The sequence below is a fragment of the Chanodichthys erythropterus genome, chromosome 13, assembly GCF_024489055.1.
Source record: "Chanodichthys erythropterus isolate Z2021 chromosome 13, ASM2448905v1, whole genome shotgun sequence".
NCBI lineage: Eukaryota > Metazoa > Chordata > Actinopteri > Cypriniformes > Xenocyprididae > Chanodichthys > Chanodichthys erythropterus.
This window is the reverse complement of record NC_090233.1, coordinates 15,041,037-15,067,231: the sequence shown is the minus strand read 5'-3', so window position 1 is coordinate 15,067,231 and position 26,195 is coordinate 15,041,037. Positions and strand designations below refer to the sequence as shown.

General features: G+C 33.2%; 1 protein-coding gene across 1 annotated transcript in view; it reads right to left on the bottom strand.

The window, feature by feature from the left end:
• Positions 1-26,195, bottom strand: part of LOC137033835 (astrotactin-2-like) — a 460,374-nt gene that overhangs the window by 190,894 nt on the left and 243,285 nt on the right. The window contains exons 5-7 of the mRNA XM_067406219.1: positions 18,050-18,151; positions 6,675-6,821; positions 1,914-2,081 (exon numbers count right to left, since the gene is read on the bottom strand). Coding sequence (XP_067262320.1) covers positions 1,914-2,081; positions 6,675-6,821; positions 18,050-18,151 — 417 coding nt within the window. The remainder of the gene's footprint in view (positions 1-1,913; positions 2,082-6,674; positions 6,822-18,049; positions 18,152-26,195) is intronic.

Genomic DNA, 26,195 nt, shown 5'->3' with positions numbered 1-26,195 from the left:
AAACTAGGCTACCATAATATGTGAGGAACATGTATGTACATGTTTGTGTTTTTGAAGGAATAATGTTTATGCGTGGTTATTGAAAAAACAAAAAACGTAAGTCACTGAAATAAGGCCAAAAAAAGTATATTAAATCTGTGTTCACAAGACTTATGGTTATTGGAGGTTGTAGACTAGAGTTTTTGCTTAAGAATTATGTAAAAATTATGCTGACTACTCTTTCATATATATTTCAATATATTGATTTAGTTTTTGTAAGACACTTTTTATCAAGAAACACAGTATGCGTGGAGGTGTGAATCATCATGAATAATGGGTCATTTACACCTGAGAAGACAAAAGAATCACATAATAATGACCTGAAATGACTTGCATATTTATGAGGCCTTTCAGTCAGGTAGGCTGTGAAAAAACCCTCTGTAATAATGTCTCAGCTCATCATAAACAGCAATACTGTGAAATATTATTACAATTTAAAATAATGGTGTTCTATTATATTCTTTAAAATATAATGTATTTCTGTGATGCAAAGTGTCTGAACAATTATGTTACCTCTATGGCATTTCATATAGGCTTTTAGCTTAAAAGCATGAACATTTGGAGAAATATTGATGGATTCTTATATGTTTATGTCAATTTTCTATACTGAGAAGTAATATTGTCATCAATATGAGTGCTGGATACTGCGTTTTTAATTCATACTTGCAGCCGGAGGGTGCTCTCTGTGCACATTTAGTCCACAAATTATTATAATGAAGAATAGGACATTTCAGGAATGGTGTTTTCAATTAATACTTGCATCCGGAGGGTGCTCTCTGTACACATTTAGTCCACAAATTATTATAATGAAGAATAGGACATTTCAGGAATGGTGTTTTCAATTAATACTTGCAGCCGGAGGGCGCTCTGTACACCTTTAGGCCACAATATAAAGAAGAAAATGAACTAGGAACTAACGGCATGTCTTCTAGAGCTCGCTAACCATGGCTTTACCATCCAAATAAACACTTTTCAAGACAATAAATACACGATTAAGACGATGAATGCATGTATTGCCTCTGAATTTGTGTCTGAATAGCGCTGGCTCCGTGGGCGTGGCCGCATTAGTGGATAATGAGCTTAATCACGGACTTCTGACATGGCTCACTTTTCATACAGATTAACTTAAACACAGAATATTTGTTTTCGATTTGACTTGCACAATTTAAAACCTGACATTTCAACGTTTCTTTAGACATAAGTATAATTTTTTTTTTTGTCATTAGTATTCATAAGTTACAGTTCATTTTCTGAGAACTATCAGATTGGACTTCGTTCAGAGGGAGAGGAGAAATCACGCATCATGTTAGTTTTCTTTATTTTACAAAAAGCACAACATTTTGTTTTTACTCTGAGTGTACACAAATAAAAGTATATTATTCTATAGTTTCAATTGATACATTACTTATGTCTCTATGACAAGAAATGACGGAGTAATTTAAGTCTGTTTTGCTGCAATGTGAAAAAAATCCTACAAAACGCGCCGGCACGTTTTCAGACCTCAGGGAGTTAAAGAGGTAATTAAGCAATTAATAAGGCTGTGGCTAAAGTCAGCTGTAGTTCTTGTGTTTCCCTTTTCTTCAGTGATTCTGCTTGTTAACAGCAGGTGTTCATCACTAATGCACAATCATCACTTAATTAGATAATTAAGCAATCCATTAACTTTAACTCTGCTTTAGTGTTATTTTAACACTATTTAGAGAGTGACCATATGTACTCTGAGCAGAGATGATTTAACTCTGGAGATTTTGCTGTGTAGGTGGATAGAAAATACTGTTTGTACAGTATAAAAACAATTACGCCTATGGAGTGTCCCCACAATTCACAGAAACAAACCTCTGTGTGTGTGTGTGTGTGTGTGTGTCTTCACTCACCAGTGTCCTGGTCACAGAGCTGTTCACAGGGGTCAGTTGTCCTCTGACCGCAGTAGTCTCTCACCCACTGTGTGGAGGAGTTGGTCTGGTAGTACAGGGTCAGTTTGGCTGGATTTAACCAGTTGGAGACATCCAGATAACTGCCCATGCTCACCACAAAACTGCTTCCTATATCAAAAAACACAGAAAAAGTTTCACTTTTAGATCTTTTGCACATGACCTTCAAGAACAACACACATCAAATGGTGAAAGATTCATGTTTAACCAATTTTTCACTCAGAAATCGCAAGTAAATTTAACACCTTGAATTAAAAGTGACATTTTGAAGTAGAAATACAAAAATAGAATTTTCTTATAAATCATATTCCATTTTCTTTTTACAGGTGCAATAAACAAACTGCTAATTTCCATATGAGAAAAAAGTATATAAGTGACTGTCCAACAAAATTCGCATTAAAACCAGGTCAGAATCTCCAGGCGGCTCTTGCAGTGATTAAGACTGTGTTCCTCCATTATAAAAACACTGAGAGGAAGATACTGCTCTTCAAAAACAGTGCCGTCAAAGCCCAGATCTAGTTTTATAAAAATGTTTCCCCAATGTTTTGCTCAGGGTGACGTGTACACCTGTCCTGTTCTGCTAATGTGTGAATTCAGCACTTCCCAAAGATAAGGGCGACTTAAATTAAATTGCTTTGCTGCTTCATAATCCTCTCTGTCGTCTTAAACCCGAGAGCAGAGGCTGAACGGGACGTGTGGACGTCTGCCAGCCTGACACCCACTCAGGGACGGCCAGGAGCTGCGCAGAAACACAGGGATTTAACACGGCGTGGCAGCTTTTGTGCCTGAACTTTACTACTGCCAATATGACGCTTCTGCTGGAGAAGAATAACAGTCTAGCTGAACATTCAACAGATATAGCTATACAACACACACAATATTAATGAAGCAACATTGTGAATATCAAATTATTTTATGGTTACACTTTATTTCGATGGTCCACTTTAGACATTCTTCATATAAGTAACTTTTCAACTCCATGTTAACTAGCAGTCATAACACTTTATTTTGATGTTCCTCAACAGATATTGTACTGACTATAACTACGTATTATTATCATTATTTGTCTCTCTGAATAAGGCATTCAGTTTGGGCACATCCGGCATTATAATCTATCGAAGGACTGCAGAATTTAATATCGCCCAGCCCTAATAAAGATCAATATTAACAACCAAATAGTGCTACTGCAATATATACAGTGCCTGTTTCTTTTATTTATTTTTATTATTAATACTATAGATATAATTCAACTGGATGCACTGAAAATATGCCATGCATTATATTTCTATGCAACATTTTATAACTCTTAAATATCCTCATAAACAGGAAGGCTATAGCTAAATATACAGCTAAGAGCAGTGGACTGTGTCTGACATGATTTTGACAAATGAGTGGGGGTTTCAGTGTGTGTGTGTGTGTGTGTGGGGGGGGTGACCTGATGACCTGATGACCTTCTGACCTTCTGAATACATGCTTAGAAACGATCAGCTGCAGAACGTCAGAGAGGAGTTTAATTAGAAACCTTATGCTGATGATGACTGAGACCTCTTCAAATCTCACACTAATAAGATATTTAAGTTGATATTAATTATACGACTGTTGCAGTTATATGCAAAGTGTGGTCTAATACGGGCAATTTTAATTTTTAGATCATTTGCATCATTCTAAAAAAAACAAAAAACAACAACAGATGGAGCTCATGACCCTCAGCAAACCTACCAGAATACATGTGACAGATCACCTAGAAAACATGCTCTCTAAATTAAGATATTTTTACGTCTTGCAATGCATGTATAAGTGTGTGTATGAGAGAGAGAGATAAAACCTCATTTTGGAGAGCTCCTCACACTGAAAACAACAGAAGTCTATGGAATGAACCCATTTAGATGGCTGTGTGTGTTAGTTCACTGCAAACAATGCTTTAATTACTTAGTATTTTTGTCTAAATATAAAAAAAAATCTTAAATCCAGATGCTTTTAATAGATAAGTAAAATGATATAAGATTTTTTTTGTTTTGTTTTGTTCTTTTTTGTTTTTGGTTTGTTTGTTTTCTGAGGAAATGAAGTGAGTTTTTGCTTAAAACAAGCAAAATGATGTGCCAATGGGGTAAGAAAAATAATCCTGTTTCTGTTTGGGACAGAAACAAGAAACACAATTTCAAACAGAAACAAGGTTATTTTTCTTACCCCAATTGCAGATAATTATTTAATTATTCTTGTTTACTTACCCTAGAAAAACAAAAAAACAAAAACCTTTTGCAGTGAATGTGTGCAGAAAAACCCACCTAATATACTGAAATTTCATGACAACCAACTTGTGTGTGTGTGTGTGTGTGTGTGTGTGTGTGTGTGTGTGTGTGTGTGTGTGTGTGTGTGTGTGTGTGTGTGTGTGTGTGTGTGCACTCAAAAAAATATTTCAGGCTAAACATAAGTTTTATGTAATTGTATTACATATAAAATTTCCATCCATTTGGATTACATAGTTTTTACATAAACTAATAAACTTAATGTGATTCATATTTGTAAGTCATATGTAAATGAAATAGGTAAGATTTATCTAATAGTATGCCCAGGCTATATAACACTGCTGAGTGTTCATGTGTTTGCGCACTGCTGAGTTAAAGTACCATTGAAGCAGTGTCAGAGTTAAGGAGATAATTAAGTGATTAATTGAGTGATGATTGACTGATGAAGATGTTTTTTTTGTGTGTGTGTGTGTCACTCCAGTCTTTAACAATATAATCACAATAACCCTCATAATGAGTTTCCAGCAAGCAGGTAACAGGAGCAATGATACAGTAATAATATATAGCACATATACTGTGGAGGCTTCCATTTTTTGTTGCCTTGTGATATCAGTTGCAGTAAACTCCCAATCAAGCTCACCAGTTTCCATAAGCAAACCTTGGAAGCCTGTAAGCTTAGCTTCTGCCACAACTTTCCCCCTAAAATCTAAGATTGGTCTAACAAAGGTGTAACTTTTGCTTTAGATTTGTTAAAAAGGGATGGTAACTACTATTCCTATTCTGAATTTACCACAATTTTTGAAGTGAGATACCCTTATCTAGAATGTATGATTTGGTTATTAAATCTATTTCACCCAAACTGTTACATCTGGTTAGGGCATATAGTTACAGAGTATCAAAATGTCAAGTGCTCAAATTATCTATTGGAAGTCTGGAGCTTTGCAATGTTATTTTTTTGGACTAGAAGAATCCTGATTAAGAAGTTCAGCTGTCGCCCAAAGCATTTTTTAAATGGAAAATAAATGATCCTTATATTTGTACTATTAAAGTATGGTCTGGTATATTTTGGTTACTGAAAAAGATGAAAGAACTTTACTATATAATTCTTCATATAATTACTATCCCAGTTCTTTCTAAATTTAGGTTGGACATTTCTTCACAACTCTAATCTTGAAACAATACCACATTTATTTTCTGAATGTGATTATGCAAGAAATTTTCAGAAAGAAGTAGCCTGGCTTATTTTCTCTGCTTACGACAAACTTTTTATTTTTGAAATAATTAATGTACTGTTTGGTGTGGAAAACAGGGTCAAAGGAGATGGACGATGTGTTAAAATTGCTTACACTTCAAAAAATGCTGTTCTTACTTAGAATTTTTGTCTTGTTTCTAGTGAAAATATCTTAAAGTTCTTAAATCAAGAAGTATTTTCTTGACAAGTAAAAATTATTTTCTTGTTTTCAAAATTAAGAGAGTTTTTCCTTAAAACAAGCAAAATAATCTTATTTCAAACCAAAAATAAGCTATATAATCTTGTTTTCACTTTGAAATAAGATTATTTTGCTTGTTTTAAGGAAAAACTCTCTTAATTTTGACTTATTTTTCCTGAAAACAAGAAAATAAATGCTTCTTGATCTAAGAATTTTTAGATATTTGGACTGGAAACAAGGCAAAAAATCTAAGTAAGAACAGCATTTTTTGCAGTGTACAATCTTCATCTTCATAAATGTAAAGTTACTGCCTGTATGCTCAATATTACACTTTTCTGTATTGATCTAAAACTATTTTATGATTTTCTTTGTTCATCACTTAACAAGAAAGCTGCTAAAACTGCACTACTGCTGACGATTACGATAACGATTACCTTGTGTGTGTGTGTGTGTGTGTGTGTGTATAAATATATATACATACGTGTGTGTGTGTGTGTGTGTGTGTGTGTGTGTGTGTGTGTGTGTGTATTGCAGAGAGATCAGTAAACAGTTCTGTACTGTATATGTGTGTGTGCTTCGACCATGTTTGTTCTCTGAGGGTTAAAGCAGCTGACAGATGGTCCAGCATCTCTGGACTGCAGCATCAGCATCACATGACTTTAATTGGAGGTTTCTGTAGGACAGAAGATGCTCTTCAGCAGCTGAATGTCTTCTGACCTCTGCTCTCTCTCTGTGACACACTGCTACAGTGAAGCAGATCTTACAGATACCTCTGCTTTCTTTAAAACTTTTAAATGCTTAGTTCATCTAAAAATAAAAAGGCACTGAAAGTCTTTTCACACAAAACTTTGAGGTTTCAAAACATTTGTAAAATAAATCCATATGAATCGAGCGGTCTTCTGGAGAGATGCGATAGATTTATGCTTTGCTGAAGTGAATCTACTGTAATGCAGTAAAAAGTCTGGTCTTAAAATAAAGTTCATGACATTCTCGAGAGGTTTCATGAGATGCACCCATAGATTGCTCACCGTCAGCGATGAAGTGCTCAGGAACGTGGAGCGTGACCTTGACGGTGAGGGGACAGGACGTCTGCGTGCCGTACACGACCGCCACCACACACGTGCAGACGGTGATCAGGGTTAACGTGGCTTTGCTCATGGGACTCTGTGGGCAGCCTGTGGGAACAGACAGAAGAACATGATCAGATCCGTCTCATGCAGTGATTTCACACGACGTCTCACCATCACATGGACCCTCGCTGAGCCCTGTACCTTCCACCATCATCAGACAAGCTTGTGCTCTTTCCTAAATATACACTACTGTTTAAAGTTTTGGGGTCGGTAAGATTATTTTTCAGTTTCTGCTCACCAAGGCTGCATTTATTTGATCAAAAATATAGTAAAAATGTGAAATATTATTGCAATCTGAAATAGATGTTTTCCATGTGAATATTTAGTAAAGTGTAATTTAAAGCTGAATTTTCAGCATCATTACTCCAGTCTTCAGTGTCACATGATCCTTCAGAAATCATTCTAATATGATGATTTGCTGCTCAAGAAACATTTATGATTATTATCAATGTTGAAAACAGACATATGTTTGTGGAAACTGTGATGATTTTCTTCCAGGATTCTTTTATGAACAGAAAATAATAGCTTCTATTTCAAATAGAATGTATTTATAACATTATGAATGTTTTTACTGTCACTTTTGTGCAATTTAATGTATCCTTGCTGAATAAAGGAATCAATTCATTTTAATAATGACAACAATAATTTGAAAATAATATAAAAATATAGCAATTATTGGATTTCAAATGCTTTAAGGCCCTTTAAACACTTGCGTAAAAAGGTGTAATGTTTTAATTAGCAAGCCTGTAACCACCTTGATCATAGATGGAAAAGACCATTTACAGCCAATACAGGTAATTTACCATAGCAAATGTATGGTTTATAAAGCATTTTAACAGTTAATGAAGTTGAGCCAAAAACCTAAGACTAGGTTTTTGAAATAATCTCCAATATTTAACAAACGATTCAATGGACAGTGGCGGTTCTAGAGGCAAAGCTGCTCAGAATGAGGAGTTCTACCATTCACTACGAATGTCATGGGCGAAAAATCACACGATACATGATCCTTTATGCATGTGGAAAATGTGAAGGCGCCCCCCGGTGGCCGATTTCTTTTGAATTTCTCGCATGTCTCTAAGGCCATGAGTCAAACAGGCACAGTGAGTTTCGTTCTGATCGGCCTCCGTTAACCTTGTCTGACAGCTGCTCAAACTTCATTGGTGTTACGTGTACTGGTAGATGGATGAGGCAGATACGGATTTCCACAAATATAGACACCACTTTAATAAACTCAGGCAAGGAACACCAAACATACACTTAGCAAAACAGAGAACGGACAATGAGTGAAGGGAGTGAGTGCAATATAAAGGGAGTGCTGATAACAGAGTCCAGGTGCAGGTGATCCGTGATGATGGGGAGATGACGAGGGAAGTGAGTGCAGGTGTGGAGAACAGGAGGATCATGGGAAATGAAGTCCAGGGAAACAAGGGATCTGTGACAATTGGCTCATGGCAGCCATTTTTTGAGATACGACAATGTCTTCACAGACAATCATGGCACCTTGGACGAAGACATGACAATTTTCAAGTCGACCGGACTAACAGTGAAGTAGTTCACACAATCACAGAATGAGCTCTTACATAGTTGAAAATATCTCATTCCGTTCACAAGTTATAACCAGTTTAGTAAAAGTGGCTCCACCAACCTCAAACATTTTGGTGGCCCTTAGAGATCGTGAATCGAAATTTCAGCTTTTTTTGATAACTACTGACAATCGGACTCCAGAGAATCTCGCTGCACTGGTTTGGTTCCGATTGGGTCAAAAACTTAGGACTAGTTCGCAAAAGTGGGTTTTTAAAATAAATCGAAAATACAAAAAGGGCGAATACCAACGATATAAGACACTTGAGCCTGTGTCTAACATTTCAGGAGTTATGAGCGATTTCATACTTTTGAGTGCTTTAGCGCCCCCGTTTGGTCAATCAGGGTGAGCCTTGGTGACCTTGTAGACATTGTGAGTACTACCAGCCTTCAAAGTTTCAATTTCTTGGAAATTTTTACAATCACAATAGAGTTACAGCGCTTGAACCCCTAAAAATACAGTGATATACAGACTATACATTGAGCCCCTCTAATATAACAATAACATGACGAAAAACAAGCGTCCCGATGTTGTCTGAGGACAGCCTGTCTATAAATTGAATCCTCGAGCTCCCTGTAGAGTGGACGTGGGAGTGAGTATTTATTCCCATGTCTCAAAGCTCAATGATGACGATCTGATTTATGTAACATAGAAAGAATAGCTTAACTGCAGCGATTCATCTGAGAGACAGAGGTTAAACTAAAGCTGAAACGTCCACATCTACTGAGAAATGACAAACAGGGTTTGACAACCTCAGTGAATATCAGATGCTTTGGATATCCTGCAGGATAAAGTCAAAGAACAGCCTGTAATAATGAACAGGTAACAATAAATGCCTGAGAAATGTTATTCTTATGAACATATTGGAGGCCTTCACAAGCAAATAAACTTTCTATTTGTTTTATTCTTTAATTAGCAAAGTTTAAAAGTCCTTGTTAAGACTTCTTTATGCAGAGAAACAGATAATGGGTTTTCATCATTATCCAACATGACTTAGATAACAGAGTTAGCCTAAAAATAATATATAACAGTTGCTTGGAAACTATGAGTTATAGAGGGCTTGGTGGGGTGAAATGAAACATGGAAGTAACTCTCTTTAAGCAAACTTCAAGAAGCTGAGATTTCGGTAGGCTGTAACCAAACATCTCACATATGCTTGTGTTTGTTTTGTTGTCACTCCTCTGAGGGGTCACACCTGGCTCCTTCCTCACAGTGAAACATTCACAGTATCCCACATCTCTTCCAGAACAATCTGTTCCTAGATGTTGCAGTCAGCCCACGATTATTAGCACAATCTCGACTGGAGATCAAGAAGATATTTTCAAAAACCAGATGATGGAGGCTGACCATGTGGATTAGAAACAGTTGGGTATGGACACAGGTAAACAAAAGTGTAAATAAACAAAAATGAAATGAAGTTGCCATCTGGAAGAGGTCTTGAACTCATGAGTAACTGGGCCGCTTTCAAATAAACAAACAAAAAAACAAAAACATGATACTGATAACGCACATTATTTCATAGATCTTGGTGTGTGTGATGCAAGGTAATGCATCTTAAAATAAAACATTATTTGGTAATACTTCACACTAAAGTCCCATTAGTAATGCATTAACAATGAGTTATATATACACAGATGTAAACTGATGTATGTATGTATGCAGTGGCGTACCGCACATCTGTCAGGCCCCCCAGCAAAGCACGAGACGGGGCCCCTCGTTTTTTTACCGAAACAAATTAAAATGGCCTATTAGTTTAGTCAAAAACCTAAACGGAAAACGGAAATAAATTTGGTTAATCAATGAATTAAATAAAATGCATTTAATAATCAACAATCAAATAAAAGTTTGAAAATAAAACATTTAGCTATAAGGATGGTTTATATACACATTTTAATATAATTGTTTCTACTCCAATTTGTTGGTTAAATATAAACATTTAAATGATGGCTTTATACTTAACATTAACATTAACGAAGACAACAACAGGTTAAGTCAAAATATAATGAATATACAGTGCTGTATATGAAATGATATTTTAGGATTATTTCTAGCTAACTATCCAGTTTATGGTCATTGAATGGCCTTTCTTAGGTAAATGTGACATTACTTGACATTGTTCTCAAGCTGTTTTGTTGTCATCTTTCTGCGGTTGAAACACTGATTGATCGATTACGCAATATTTTAAGACGCAATAGTTTGATACGTGATACATTTTGGGAAGTTGTTCTTTATCTTTCAACATTCTTTCTGCTGTTCATTCATGTTTACCTGCTGCTGTAATAGTAGTAAAGAGGAAGAGATTATTAGTTCATGCTTGTCTGAGCTGAGCCTGAGGCGCTATGGAAGAAATTGTTTTTTCGTCACTGAGCAATAAAAAAGGTAACTGCAAATTTATCTCTCAATTCTGACTTTCCCCCCTCAGAATTGCATGAAATAAAGTCTCAAATGCATGCAGAAAGTTATTGTGAGATATAAACTTGCAATTCTGAGAAAAAAAGTCAGTCTTTTCCCCTTCAGAATTGGACTTTGTATCTCTTAATTCTGAGAAAAGAAGTGAAAAAAAAAAAAAAACAATCGAATTTAAACCTTGAGAAAGACTTTGTTTCATATTAAAGCAGAGTTTATTGTTATTATTTGGTGGGTGTGATACAAATTTTAGTGAAGTTTTGTTCAAGCATAAACAGAAAAAAAAAAACCAGAGACTGAAAGATTGATCTTGAAAATACATATAGGCTATCAATAAATTAAAAAAGAAAATTGACATATTTGTGGTTTATCCACGATGTGCATGAATTAGAAAACAGTCAAAACGTGAGGAGAAACTACAAACCTCACTGTTTCGGTCAATGATTTCAGCCCTCCAAAACTATTTCGATCGAAAACAAAAAATATCGTTTTGGCCACAAATTTGCAGTAATTTCGATCGGTGCATCAAATGATATAGGCCTAAACTAAATTCATGTATTTTACAGTAAAAGAATAAAGAAATAACTCTATACTTGGCTATAGGCTACATTAGTGAATCTTTCTTGAATCCTTATATTATACGTGTATACTTTATTTTATGCATTTTTAAACAACCGTTACATTGTTACACCTGTTTTTATGAGTGAGTCATTGAATTATTCACTTAACCAATGTGTTCAAAAACACTGAATCATTCAGGAATACAACACCTTTACTGTGTGTGCTTTGGTGATGCAGTAGTTCTGTGATTTGGATTAGTTACTTAATATTAACTTACAGACATGCTGTTTTTTTTTAATAAGAGCCGAATTCTGAATAAGAAACCTACATTAATCATGCATAAAGTGATGTGGTACAAAAACATTTAACAGGATTGTTTTGAAATGATTTATCAACTTGTTCTTCCAAATGCAATGTGTGATTTATAAGCAAACACACTGAAACTGTATAGTTCAACCTATTTAAGTACATTCAAAGCAGCTGTGACAGGATTGAAATAATATAGTGCATTTGGGTTTGTAGGGATTATACAATTAGTTATTGGTACCCACAAATTTACTGTATATTTAGGGGTACTAAGAATCATGATTTAATATCCCATGTTTATTGTCCACTAATCTAAGATGCATCCTCTATGTGTTTGTTTGCATAGTATTAGCTGAAATTACTGCTTTTTTAAGGTGAAAAAAAAAGAAAAAAGAAAAAGTTTAGTATTTAAATAATGATAAATAATACAGTACATAAAGAACCTAATGCATAATGGGAGGAATATTACAGTGTTTAATCATTTAACAGTCACTGAAATAACAGGGTACAATGACACATCTTTAAACGTGAAACAGGCTGCAATCACTGTTAAAGACTGCATTAGCATATGTACCAACATAACAGCATATGAACACAAGCACACACTCTTCTCTCTCTCTCTCTCTCTCTCTCTCTCTTGGGTTTCAGAAGTGAACGAGCAAGTCCTTGACGAAGCTTAGCAGAGCTTCACACTTGTGTGTCCTTCACACTTCATGCTAGAGAGCATCTTTCACACAATGCTCAGCAACACTACTGGCTGTGCAATGATAACGCTCATGCATGCACAGAAAACATGACAACCACTGATTAGACAAACAAACACATATAAATATACACATAAAACTAGAAACACAGCCAGTCTGCTTATTTCTGCTGCGCTTCTGTTCGCTTTCTGTGTCTGTCTGCAAAACAATGACTTAAAGTAATACTTCAGTCTGTCTAAGGGCTGTTTATCAATGGCCATTTTCAATCTCACATTCAAACTCTTTCACTGTGTGTGTGTGTGTGTGTATATATATATATATATATATATATATATATATATATGCTCATGCTAACCAGCCTTGTGACTCTCCTGGTTTCACAGACAATGCTTAAGCTAGTCCAAGACTAGTCATTGTCCTTGTCATTGTTTTATCTCAAGACGCACACCAGAAATGTTTTTTTTTTAATTTATTTATTTTTTAAATACTTTACTTTACTTAACTTAAATATGATTATTGAACTAAGATCTAATCCTGGCTTAGGACAAGCCCTGTTTGTGAAACCAGGCCTTTGTGTTTGTTTGTTTGTTTATTTATTCATTTATTTAATTAGATAGATTTATTACATTTATTTAGTTAGCTAGTGAGTCAGTAAGTTTTATTAAAGGGTTAGTTCATCCAAAAATGAAAATTCTATTTGTGTCGAATCATGATTCGGAGCACCAAAGTCACATGATTTCAGCAGTTTAGCGGTTTGAGACGCGATCCGAATCATGATTCGACACAAAAGATTCATAACGCTCCAAATCTTCCTGAAGCAGTGTTTTGAAATCGGCCATCACTATATAAGTCGTTATTTTGTTTTTTTACTGCACCAAAAATATTCTCATGGCTTTATAATATTAATATTGAACCGCTGTACTCACATGAACTGATTTAAATATGTGTTTAGTACATTAATGGATCTTGAGAGATGAAATGTCATTGCTGGCTATGCAGGCCTCACTGAGCCATCGGATTTCATCAAAAATATCTTAATTTGTGTTCTGAAGATGAATGAAGGTCTTACGGGTGTGGAACGACATGAGGGTGAGTAATAAATGACATTATTTTCATTTTTGGGTGAACTAACCCTTTAAGGTCAAATTAAAACCATAAAATCTTGGAAATTTGTTACCAAGATTTTTTTTTAATTAAAAATACATTAAAAAACAATAATATTGTGAATTATTATTACAATTTAAAATAACTGTGTACTATTTAAATATATTTGACAAAGTAATTTATTTCTGTGATCAAAGCTGAATTTTCAGCATCATTACTCCAGTCTTCAGTGTCACATGATCCTTCAGAAATCATTCTAATATGATGATTTGCTGCTCAATAAACATTTATGATTATTTTCAATGTTGAAAACAGTTGTGTACTTTTTTTTCAGGATTCCTTGATGAATATAAAGTTCAAAAGAACAGCATTTATCTGAAATACAAAGCTTCTGTAGCATTATACACTACCGTTCAAAAGTTTGGGGTCAGGAAGAATTTTTATTTTAATATTTTTGAAAAGAAATTATAGAAATGAATACTTTTATTCAGCAAGGATGCATGAAATCAATCAAAAGTGGCAGTAAAGACATTTATAATGTTACAAAAGATTAGATTTCAGATAAACACTGTTCTTTTGAACTTTCTATTCATCAAATAATCCTGAAAAAAATATTGTACACAAATATTTTGTACAATTGTACACATTAAATGTTTCTTGAGCAGCAGATCAGCATATTAGAATGATTTCTGAAGGATCATGTGACACTGAAGACTGGAGTAATGATGCTGAAAATTCAGCTTTGATCACAGGAATAAATTACTTTGTCAAATATATTCAAATAGAAAACAGTTATTTTAAATTGTAATAATATTTCACAATATTACTGTTTTTACTGTATTTTTAATTAAATAAATGTAGCCTTGGTGAGCAGACGAAACTTCTTTTAAAAACTTTAAAAATCTTAGTGGTTCCAAACTTTTGGACTGTACTTTATTTATATATATATATATATATATATATATATATAGATATATATATATATATATATATATATATATATATATATATATATATATATATATATATATATATATAAAAACATAATTAAAGGATATTAAGATCATTAGAGTTCTCAAAAGGAAAGTGTGAGTGAAGCCAATGAAGAGTGTATCCTATTTTAAGAAGATGTGTGAAAAAATAATAATGAAAAACATGTATAATTGCCAAAGAAATTATGATTTAGTTTTGGATATTCAGGAGTATTTATAAATGTTAGCTATGATGTTAGTTTTAGCAGCACAAATACATGTCAGTAATAATGATAATAAAACAAATTATCCACTACGTCAGTACACAGTAGGCTACATAATCTGAGATGTGATGGAAATTGCATGAGGTTGAAACAAAAAAAAAACATTTCTGCATTTGCATTGCTTCTTGCACATTTTGCATCACTTTCAAAGTGAAATATCCCGTGAGTGGCAGTAAAAGTGTTTCAGTTTTATCCGACACAGATGAATGTGAATCTGCCAGTGTTTTATGTCTTTGTTTTATATCGAGGCAGATTGGAAATGAAATGAAAATAACGTAGCACCTACCCTAAACCTGACCGATAGTGTTAACAAAAGCCAACGTGAGATAAAAACACATTTCCTGAAGTAAAGATGCAATTGTAGTTGCTTGTACATGTCCTTGATCTCTTTTATCATGACTTGTGTTTGACGGGATTTCACATCACAAGAGCATCGCTGGACTCACCTGAGCTTCCGAGCAAGTTTACTATGTCAGAACAGCAATGTGATACAAACCTCATAATGTGTTGGTTTACCAATCATGAACTGTGATAAAACTGTTTCAAGCTCATAACATAGTAGGGTAGAGTGGGGTAAGATGAGCCAGTGGGTAAGTTGACCCACCCCCTGTATCTTGGCGACCGTACCATTTTATTGTCATGTGACCATACATTTTAAAACCACCCATCATTTCTGCCAGACTGTGAAAAGGAGAAGCGCATGGGAGGAGTGGAAGTCTCTTATTTACTTTAAAAACTGTTTTTGGCTTGTCAAAGTAAGATTTTAACAGAACAGATGAAACGGCTGTTTCATCAAAGCAAATTTGTCCAGGTCTAAAAATATTTATGATGCATATCGGTGATTTAGCAACGTATAAAACCATGCAAGCTAAATATTATTCTGAATTGGTAAGCTACTGTAGCTAGATTTTCCTAATATGTCAGCTATGGGGCAAAGTGAGCCAATGCTGTGGGGTAAATTGAGCCAATGTTTTAACTTACCCCATCATAACGCAATGAATTTAAGTTAAATCTGAAGTATAAACTGGTGTCATTTCAGTGTAATATTACACAACTGGTTCAGTTTATCTTTATTTTTTTAGTTTATTTGATAGGAACAGTGTACAAGTCCACCAAATCCTTCTCTGATACGAACCAGAGGAAGTTTAATCATATATATCTCTCCACCTGTAGTCTCTAATGGCCTAACATGGTCAACATTGCAGAAAAGCTACCATGTCAAGAACATTTTGACTAAAATGTTTATTAGTTTCAGTGACATTTATTCATTCTTATGTAGTTATTATTTAATTTTACTCAACAAACTCTCCATTTAGTCTGTTTATGGGAAGATTACATCTTTGATGTTCAACATATTGTTTCAGAAATGCAAACAAACATGCTGAAATTTCAACTTCATTTGGTTGGTTTTATGTTGTTTAATTTAGCTTAAAAAAAATTGTAAAATATTTTAACAAAGAATATTTGTAAAAGGAAATTGATTATTAAATTATTTTTTCTTAAAAAAATAGGAACATTATCTTTAAAATTTCACATGAGTTTGATTCAGATTCAGTTCGATGGTCAGTTTACACCCACCTACTGACTCGGCTCAACCTATAACTGGGGTAAATTGAGCCAGAGGAACACTTCATAGCATAGATGTATTCTGGTCATTTAAAATGATAGGAAACATCCAGAAATTACTTTAAATACTTTCATTGTACTTCTGCCTCATTTTCCCTTATCTTGAGAACCACATAAATAAAAAATGCCTCATCTTACCCCACTCTCCTCTATTGTGCACGAAAAAAAAAAAAAAAAAGTCTTAATTAATCTATAATCTGCCACTGTAATAATTTTTTTTTTTTTTTTTTTTTTTTTTTCAAAAATGTACTGTAGGTAGAGGCACGTATTTCTAATAGCTTGTGTTGAGTAAAAATGTTCATGACCTTTAGAAAATATTTATTTATGCATTTACAATCCTGTGAAAACATGTGCTGTCTGCTGCAGGTAGGCATAACTCTGGGTTTCAGAACGCTGTTATAATTTATATGGTCGATTTTTGGTATTAAATTCACCATTTTGCAATGAAACGGTGTGAAAGCGATGTCAGTGTGAACAGTGATGTGCGTCTCTTCTGAGGTGCTGCTTTGTGCGTCGTCATAAATTCTCAGAGGGCCGTTTTGAAAGCTGGTGATAGATGACTGCGACTGCAGGACTCTGACGCTACACGCTGAGCTAATCATCTCTACCAGGAGTTGTTTGTCTCTCAAACCTGATAAAATAACAACGGGAAGTGACTGATTTTTCCCTCCTCCGTTTATGTAGACACGGTGAGCTGCTTTGCATAGACAGACCTTTGTTCCAGCCAAATCCATTTCCAGTTTGGCTTCACTTAGTTATGTGATGCAAACTGCTGCATGAATTCATGAACCTCAGTTTTAACATTAAATCGTGGACGTTTAAACCAGTGTTGTTTTGATATCATTGATTTACTATTATAGTTTTTGTTCATATATATTTTTGTTAGTTTTAGTTATTTTAATACTTCAAGTTAAACTATACAAAAATGAGAAATGTTGCCAACTAGCTGAAATGCAATACGTTTTATTTCAAATAACAAATACGGTTTTAGTTTTAACTAACAATAATAAACCTGGTTTATACCATATTCAATCTGCAAACCTGTCTGCTGCATTTTCTACTGTATTTTGAATCATAATTGAAATGGTAGAAAGCAAGGTTTAAGCTGCGTTCAGTCATGTCCGTTATTATGTCGACAGTGTAGAGTCTGGCTGTGTGACAATAATTTGGCTATAATAAACCACTAAATTGTTGCTCTTTTAATGTCTTTGCTCATTTCAAAGGCTTCTGTCAAGCATTTCTGATTCTAGGACCTTGTCTCAGAGAATTTCATACAGCCTTGTCATTCTTTTCATGTCTCTGTCGACTGTTGCTTTTGATTTAGAAGTATTGAAGTGAGGTTGCTGTAAATGTTTGTCTTGTTATATGTATGACTTTAACATATTTTAGCTTGCTTTCTGCACACGTGCATATTGCAGTATGATTGCTATGTGCAATATTTGACTGTGCAGAACAATCACACATATTTCACATATTTTGGCTGACAATTGCTGTAAAAGAATACTCACTCATTAAAAGATTTGTTGGTGGAAGGTGCCTTAAAATGACAATGAATTATGACTCAAGAGATGCAAAAAAGAAAATCTTTATTGGCTAGTGATCTTTATCCACATTATTAACCCTAACATATTTTATTTATGTGATATTTCAGTGTTTTGGAACTCATGCATTACAACATCTTTATTATGGTTTGATGTGTAAAATGACTGGTGTAAATGAATGTGGTTACCTTTGCTGCGGCGACGGCCCCTGTGCTCCGTGTAGAACTTGAGTTGTGTGTCGTCATCCATATCTGATCCAGAATCTGGCTGACGGACAAACATGCCTCCAGCTTCACACAAAAACACAGAGAGAATTATGTCATCTCACAGATCCATCACAAATCGTATTTATTCATTCAATCATTAATTCTTGCCCTGGCAAAGGCTAGGGTTATGGAAGCTTGTTTCTGACATGAAATAAAAAAAGAAAAAAGGTAATTGCGACTTTTTATCTCACAATTCTGACTTTTTTTCCTGACAATTGCACGTTTATATATCACAATTCAGAAATTCACAAATTGCATGATATGAAGTCAGAATTACATGCTATAAAGTCAGAATTACATGTTATAAAGTCAGAATTGTGAGATATATAGTCAGAATTGAGATATAAAGTCAGAATTGTGAGATATAAAGTCAGAATTGTGAGATATAAAGTCAGAATTGTGAGATATAAAGTCAGAATTGAGATATAAAGTCAGAATTGTGAGATATAAAGTCAGAATTGTGAGATATAAAGTCAGAATTGAGATATAAAGTCAGAATTGAGATATAAAGTCAGAATTGAGATATAAAGTCAGAATTGTGAGATATAAAGTCAGAATTGAGATATAAAGTTAGAATTGAGATATAAAGTCAGAATTGAGATATATAGTCAGAATTGAGATATAAAGTCAGAATTGTGAGATATAAAGTCAGAATGGAGATATAAAGTCAGAATTGAGATATAAAGTCAGAATTGCGAGATATAAAGTCAGAATTGTGAGATATAAAGTCAGAATTGAGATATAAAGTCAGAATTGAGATATAAAGTCAGAATTGTGAGATATAAAGTCAGAATTGAGATATAAAGTCAGAATTGAGATATAAAGTTAGAATTGAGATATAAAGTCAGAATTGAGATATAAAGTAAGAATTGAGATATAAAGTCAGAATTGAGATATAAAGTTAGAATTGAGATATAAAGTCAGAATTGAGATATAAAGTTAGAATTGAGATATAAAGTCAGAATTGTGAGATATAAAGTCAGAATTGAGATATAAAGTCAGAATTGAGATATAAAGTCAGAATTGTGAGATATAAAGTCAGAATTGAGATATAAAGTGAATTGCAAGATATAAAGTCAGAATTGAGATATAAAGTCAGAATTGAGATATAAAGTCAGATTTGCGAGATATAAAGTCAGAATTGAGATATAAAGTCAGAATTGAGATATAAAGTCAGAATTGAGATATAAAGTCAGAATTGTGAGATATAAAGTCAGAATTGAGATATAAAGTCAGAATTGTGAGATATAAAGTCAGAATTGTGAGATATAAAGTCAGAATTGAGATATAAAGTTATAATTGAGATATAAAGTCAGAATTGTGAGATATAAAGTCAGAATTGAGATATAAAGTCAGAATTGTGAGATATAAAGTCAGAATTGAGATATAAAGTCAGAATTTCGAGATATAAAGCCAGAATTGCGAGATATAAAGTCAGAATTGAGATATAAAGTCAGAATTGCGAGATATAAAGTCAGAATTGAGATATAAAGTCAGAATTGAGTTCTAAAGTCAGAATTGAGTTATAATGTCAGAATTGTGAGATATAAAGTCAGAATTACATCATATAAAGTCAGAATTGCATCATATAAAGTCAGAATTGCGCGATATAAAGTCAGAATTGAGTTATAATGTCAGAATTGTGAGATATAAAGTCAGAATTGTGAGATATAAAGTCAGAATTGAGATATAAAGTCAGAATTGAGATATAAAGTCAGAATTGAGATATAAAGTCAGAATTGAGATATAAAGTTAGAATTGAGATATAAAGTCAGAATTGAGATATAAAGTCAGAATTGAGATATAAAGTCAGAATTGAGATATAAAGTCAGAATTGTGAGATATAAAGTCAGAATTGAGATATAAAGTCAGAATTGTGAGATATAAAGTCAGAATTGAGATATAAAGTCAGAATTGAGATATAAAGTCAGAATTGTGAGATATAAAGTCAGAATTGAGATATAAAGTCAGAATTGTGAGATATAAAGTCAGAATTGAGATATAAAGTCAGAATTGAGATATAAAGTCAGAATTGAGATATAAAGTCAGAATTGTGAGATATAAAGTCAGAATTGAGATATAAAGTCAGAATTGAGATATAAAGTCAGAATTGTGAGATATAAAGTCAGAATTGTGAGATATAAAGTCAGAATTGAGATATAAAGTTATAATTGAGATATAAAGTCAGAATTGTGAGATATAAAGTCAGAATTGAGATATAAAGTCAGAATTGCGAGATATAAAGTCAGAATTGAGATATAAAGTCAGAATTTCGAGATATAAAGCCAGAATTGCGAGATATAAAGTCAGAATTGAGATATAAAGTCAGAATTGAGATATAAAGTCAGAATTGAGTTCTAAAGTCAGAATTGAGTTATAATGTCAGAATTGTGAGATATAAAGTCAGAATTACATCATATAAAGTCAGAATTGCATCATATAAGGTCAGAATTTCGAGATATAAAGTCAGAATTGCGAGATATAAAGTCAGAATTGTGAGATATAAAGTCAGAATTGTGAGATATAAAGTCAGAATTGCGCGATATAAAGTCAGAATTGAGTTATAATGTCAGAATTGTGAGATATAAAGTCAGAATTACATCATATAAAGTCAGATTTGTGTTATATAAAGTCAGAATTGCGAGATATAAAGTCAGAATTGCGTTATATAAAGTCAGAATTGAGATATAAAGTCAGAATTGCGAGATATAAAGTCAGAATTGAGTTATAAAGTCAGAATTGAGATATAAAGTCAGAATTGTGAGATATAAAGTCAGAATTGTGAGATATAAAGTCAGAATTGAGATATAAAGTCAGAATTGTGAGATATAAAGTCAGAATTGAGATATAAAGTCAGAATTGTGAGATATAAAGTCAGAATTGAGATAGAAAGTCAGAATTGCAAATGTGCAATTCTGACTTTATAAGACACAACTGCAAGTTTAAATTTCATAATTGTGAGATAAAAAGTTGCAATTAACTTATTTATTTATTTATTTATTTATTTATTTATTTATTTATTTATTTATTTATTTATTTATTTATTTATTTATTTATATTTAGTGGTGGAAACAAGCTTCCATAGTTAGTAAACTGTAACTGCTACCAAAGCACTAAACAGAGATACTAATATTTCTTGATGCAAACAAGTGTTGTGTAGTTCATAGCTTGACAAAGACTATCCAATGTCACCTTAGATTTCAACATTAAATGACCCTAATAAAACAAAACGACAGTTGTGAAACTATTATTCATGATTTGTCTGTGCTTAATGAATTCCGTGACATCCATAAAGCCGTGTGATGTGTCAGTGTATGTTGTGCTGCTGTCTCGTCACTCACTAACAGCTCACCGCTCCACAGAGACGCCATCTGGACTCTTATAACGATAGACATTCAATTTCAGGCACTCAATACACGTGTAACACTTCCCATTCAGAGACCACTTGCTGAAGTGAACCTGACTTGTGTTTAGGGAGACACGGGTCTCGTGGTTAGTGATGCCTGTTTTAATTAGTGATTAGAGTGAGTCAGATCTTATTTGGTCAGTTGGTTTGTCAGCGGCATGATACGATACAGATTGTTGCATAAAAACAAAAAACAAAAATGGTTTGTGATTGAAATGAAAATCAAATGTATTGATTGGATATTGTGAGAAAAGAGACATGAGATAAAGATTTCAGAATTGCATTGATAACCTATAATTATCTTTGTTTTTAAAGCAGAACTCAGTAAGATTTGCGAAGCTCCCCCTGCAGGTTCCTTCAGTGAATCACACTGTCGTAAATTCTCCAAGCGCAGTTCTGGACTAAAACGACTAGATATATTGCAAGATATAAAGTCAGAATTGTGAGATATAAAGTCAGAATTGAGATATAAAGTCAGAATTGAGAAATATAAAGTCAGAATTGTGAGATATAAAGTCAGAATTGAGTTATAAAGTCAGAATTTTGAGATATAAAGTCAGACTTGTGAGATCTAAAGTTAAAATTGTGAGATATAAAGTCAGAATTAAGATATAAAGTCAGAATTGTGAGATATAAAGTCAGAATTGAGTTATAAAGTCAGAATTTTGAGATATAAAGTCAGACTTGTGAGATCTAAAGTTAGAATTGTGAGATATAAAGTCAGAATTGAGATATAAAGTCAGAATTGAGATATAAAGTTAGAATTGAGATATAAAGTTAGAATTGAGATATAAAGTCAGAATTAAGATATAAAGTCAGAATTGTGAGATATAAAGTCAGAATTGTGAGATATAAAGTCAGAATTGAGATATAAAGTCAGAATTGAGATATAAAGTTAGAATTGAGATATAAAGTCAGAATTGAGATATAAAGTCAGAATTGAGATATAAAGTCAGAATTGAGATATAAAGTCAGAATTGAGATATAAAGTCAGAATTGAGATATAAAGTTAGAATTGAGATATAAAGTTAGAATTGAGATATAAAGTTAGAATTGAGATATAAAGTCAGAATTGTGAGATATAAAGTCAGAATTGTGAGATATAAAGTCAAAATTAAGATATAAAGTCAGAATTGTGAGATATAAAGTTAGAATTGAGATATAAAGTTAGAATTGAGATATAAAGTCAGAATTGTGAGATATAAAGTCAGAATTGTGAGATATAAAGTCAAAATTAAGATATAAAGTCAGAATTGTGAGATATAAAGTTAGAATTGAGATATAAAGTCAGAATTGCGAGATATAAAGTCAGAATTGAGATATAAAGTAAGAATTGAGATATAAAGTCAGAATTGCGAGATATAAAGTCAAAATTAAGATATAAAGTCAGAATTGCGAGATATAAAGTCAGAATTGAGATGTAAAGTCAGAATTGAGATATAAAGTCAGAATTGCGAGATATAAAGTCAGAATTGAGATGTAAAGTCAGAATTGAGATATAAAGTCAGAATTGCGAGATATAAAGTCAGAATTGAGATATAAAGTCAGAATTGAGATATAAAGTCAGAATTGAGATGTAAAGTCAGAATTGAGATATAAAGTCAGAATTGAGATATAAAGTCAGAATTGTGAGATATAAAGTCAGAATTGAGATATAAAGTCAGAATTGAGATGTAAAGTCAGAATTGTGAGGTATAAAGTCAGAATTGAGAAATATAAAGTCAGAATTGTGAGATATAAAGTCAGAATTGAGTTATAAAGTCAGAATTTTGAGATATAAAGTCAGACTTGTGAGATCTAAAGTTAAAATTGTGAGATATAAAGTCAGAATTAAGATATAAAGTCAGAATTGTGAGATATAAAGTCAGAATTGAGTTATAAAGTCAGAATTTTGAGATATAAAGTCAGACTTGTGAGATCTAAAGTTAGAATTGTGAGATATAAAGTCAGAATTGAGATATAAAGTCAGAATTGAGATATAAAGTTAGAATTGAGATATAAAGTTAGAATTGAGATATAAAGTCAGAATTAAGATATAAAGTCAGAATTGTGAGATATAAAGTCAGAATTGTGAGATATAAAGTCAGAATTGAGATATAAAGTCAGAATTGAGATATAAAGTTAGAATTGAGATATAAAGTCAGAATTGAGATATAAAGTCAGAATTGAGATATAAAGTCAGAATTGAGATATAAAGTCAGAATTGAGATATAAAGTTAGAATTGAGATATAAAGTCAGAATTGAGATATAAAGTCAGAATTGAGATATAAAGTTAGAATTGAGATATAAAGTCAGAATTGTGAGATATAAAGTCAAAATTAAGATATAAAGTCAGAATTGCGAGATATAAAGTCAGAATTGAGATATAAAGTCAGAATTGTGAGATATAAAGTCAGACTTGTGAGATATAAAGTCAGAATTGTGAGATATAAAGTCAAAATTAAGATATAAAGTCAGAATTGTGAGATATAAAGTTAGAATTGAGATATAAAGTCAGAATTGCGAGATATAAAGTCAGAATTGAGATATAAAGTAAGAATTGAGATATAAAGTCAGAATTGCGAGATATAAAGTCAAAATTAAGATATAAAGTCAGAATTGCGAGATATAAAGTCAGAATTGAGATATAAAGTCAGAATTGAGATATAAAGTCAGAATTGCGAGATATAAAGTCAGAATTGAGATGTAAAGTCAGAATTGTGAGATATAAAGTCAGACTTGTGAGATATAAAGTCAGAATTGTGAGATATAAAGTCAAAATTAAGATATAAAGTAAGAATTGAGATATAAAGTCAGAATTGCGAGATATAAAGTCAAAATTAAGATATAAAGTCAGAATTGTGAGATATAAAGTCAAAATTAAGATATAAAGTCAGAATTGTGAGATATAAAGTCAGACTTGTGAGATATAAAGTCAGAATTGTGAGATATAAAGTCAAAATTAAGATATAAAGTCAGAATTGCGAGATATAAAGTCAGAATTGAGATATAAAGTCAGAATTGAGATATAAAGTCAGAATTGAGATATAAAGTCAGAATTGAGATATAAAGTCAGAATTGAGATATAAAGTCAGAATTGTGAGATATAAAGTCAGAATTGAGATATAAAGTCAGAATTGAGATATAAAGTCAGAATTGAGATATAAAGTCAGAATTGAGATATAAAGTCAGAATTGAGATATAAAGTCAGAATTGAGATATAAAGTCAGAATTGAGATATAAAGTCAGAATTGAGATGTAAAGTCAGAATTGAGATATAAAGTCAGAATTGAGAGATATAAAGTCAGATTTGTGAGATATAAAGTCAGAATTGCGTGATACTGCGTTATATCGTTATATCTCAATTCTGACAGTAAGATTTGTGAAGCTCCCCCTGCAGGTTCCTTCAGTGAATCACACTGTCGTAAATTCTCCAAGCGCAGCTCTGGACTACAACGACTACAACGCTCACCAGCGCAGTAGTTTTGCAAATGCAGTACAAGAAATCTCGATGGTGGTGGGTAATTTTTGAAATTGTCTAAAAGTCATAATATATACATTGTTTTTGAATTACCGTAAAGCATTTTGTCACTCTCGCGTGAACGTGAACATGAGACGAGATTGTGTCGGTTCGGCGCAGCTCAACTTGCAAGTGCTGTTTTCTGGCGTAGACGTGCCAGAGGGGGTTAGTGCACGCCTCAAACACACCACTACAAGTCAATTAACCATCGTAAGGAACTATTTATGAAGGTAAAAAAGTAACTTAGTTCTGCTTTAAGTGACACTGAAACCATGAATGCAATGTCAGTCAATATATGTTTAATCATTTGACACCCCTCTAGATTTCATACAGAAATCTGAAGACTGCTTGTTTGTGTCTTTACTGATATTTCTGGTCACTGACATGACCTATCTACAGTAAATATGTTTGGTAAATCACAGTAAAGTTGGTGAAATAAAAGAACAGAAGAACTATTTCATGTCCGTGTCATGATTTGTTTGAGGACTGAGGAATATAAAACTGCATTCTGCCTGTGACTCAAGGACCCCAAACACACTCGCAAGCTAATAAAGAGAGAGCTGGAGCGGTAAACCCAATTACCAGAAAAATCCACCCTGATCTCAGACAGGAGAACGACCGGTTTAGTCGTGCGTTAGGAAATCTACTTGAAACGCAGGATCAAAGCTACTCAATTCAAAGTCTTAAAAGAGGAAGAAAACCTAGACGAGGAAATAGAAATGAAGATGAAAAGAGGAGAATGGATAAATAAGAAAGGTCACTTCACGAGAGGTTAACGTCAATGAACGGAGAGAGCGTGTTGTCTTTCTCATCTCAACAAACAGGTTTTCTTGTTTATTCAGCAAATAAATTCTGTTTAGGAAAACAAAATTAGCATGTGTGATGAAACGAGGGAGAAATTGCTCCTGAAGTTCCCCTTTCTTTCAAGGCTTGTAGGATTATTGAGTGTCTGGAATTAAAAGAGTGGTTTTGCTTGATTGCATTGCATGCTGGGAGTGCACACTTCACAGAGCTTTATGGAGTGCAGGGCACTCGAGAGGCGTTCTCCTAACGACAGTATAGAGCAATCACAGAACACGTCAAACGGATGATGAACAGCCCAGGAAAGAAGAAAAAAGCTCAGTGAGCCACTGCAGGACTTCATGAAAGCGTTTGCATCACA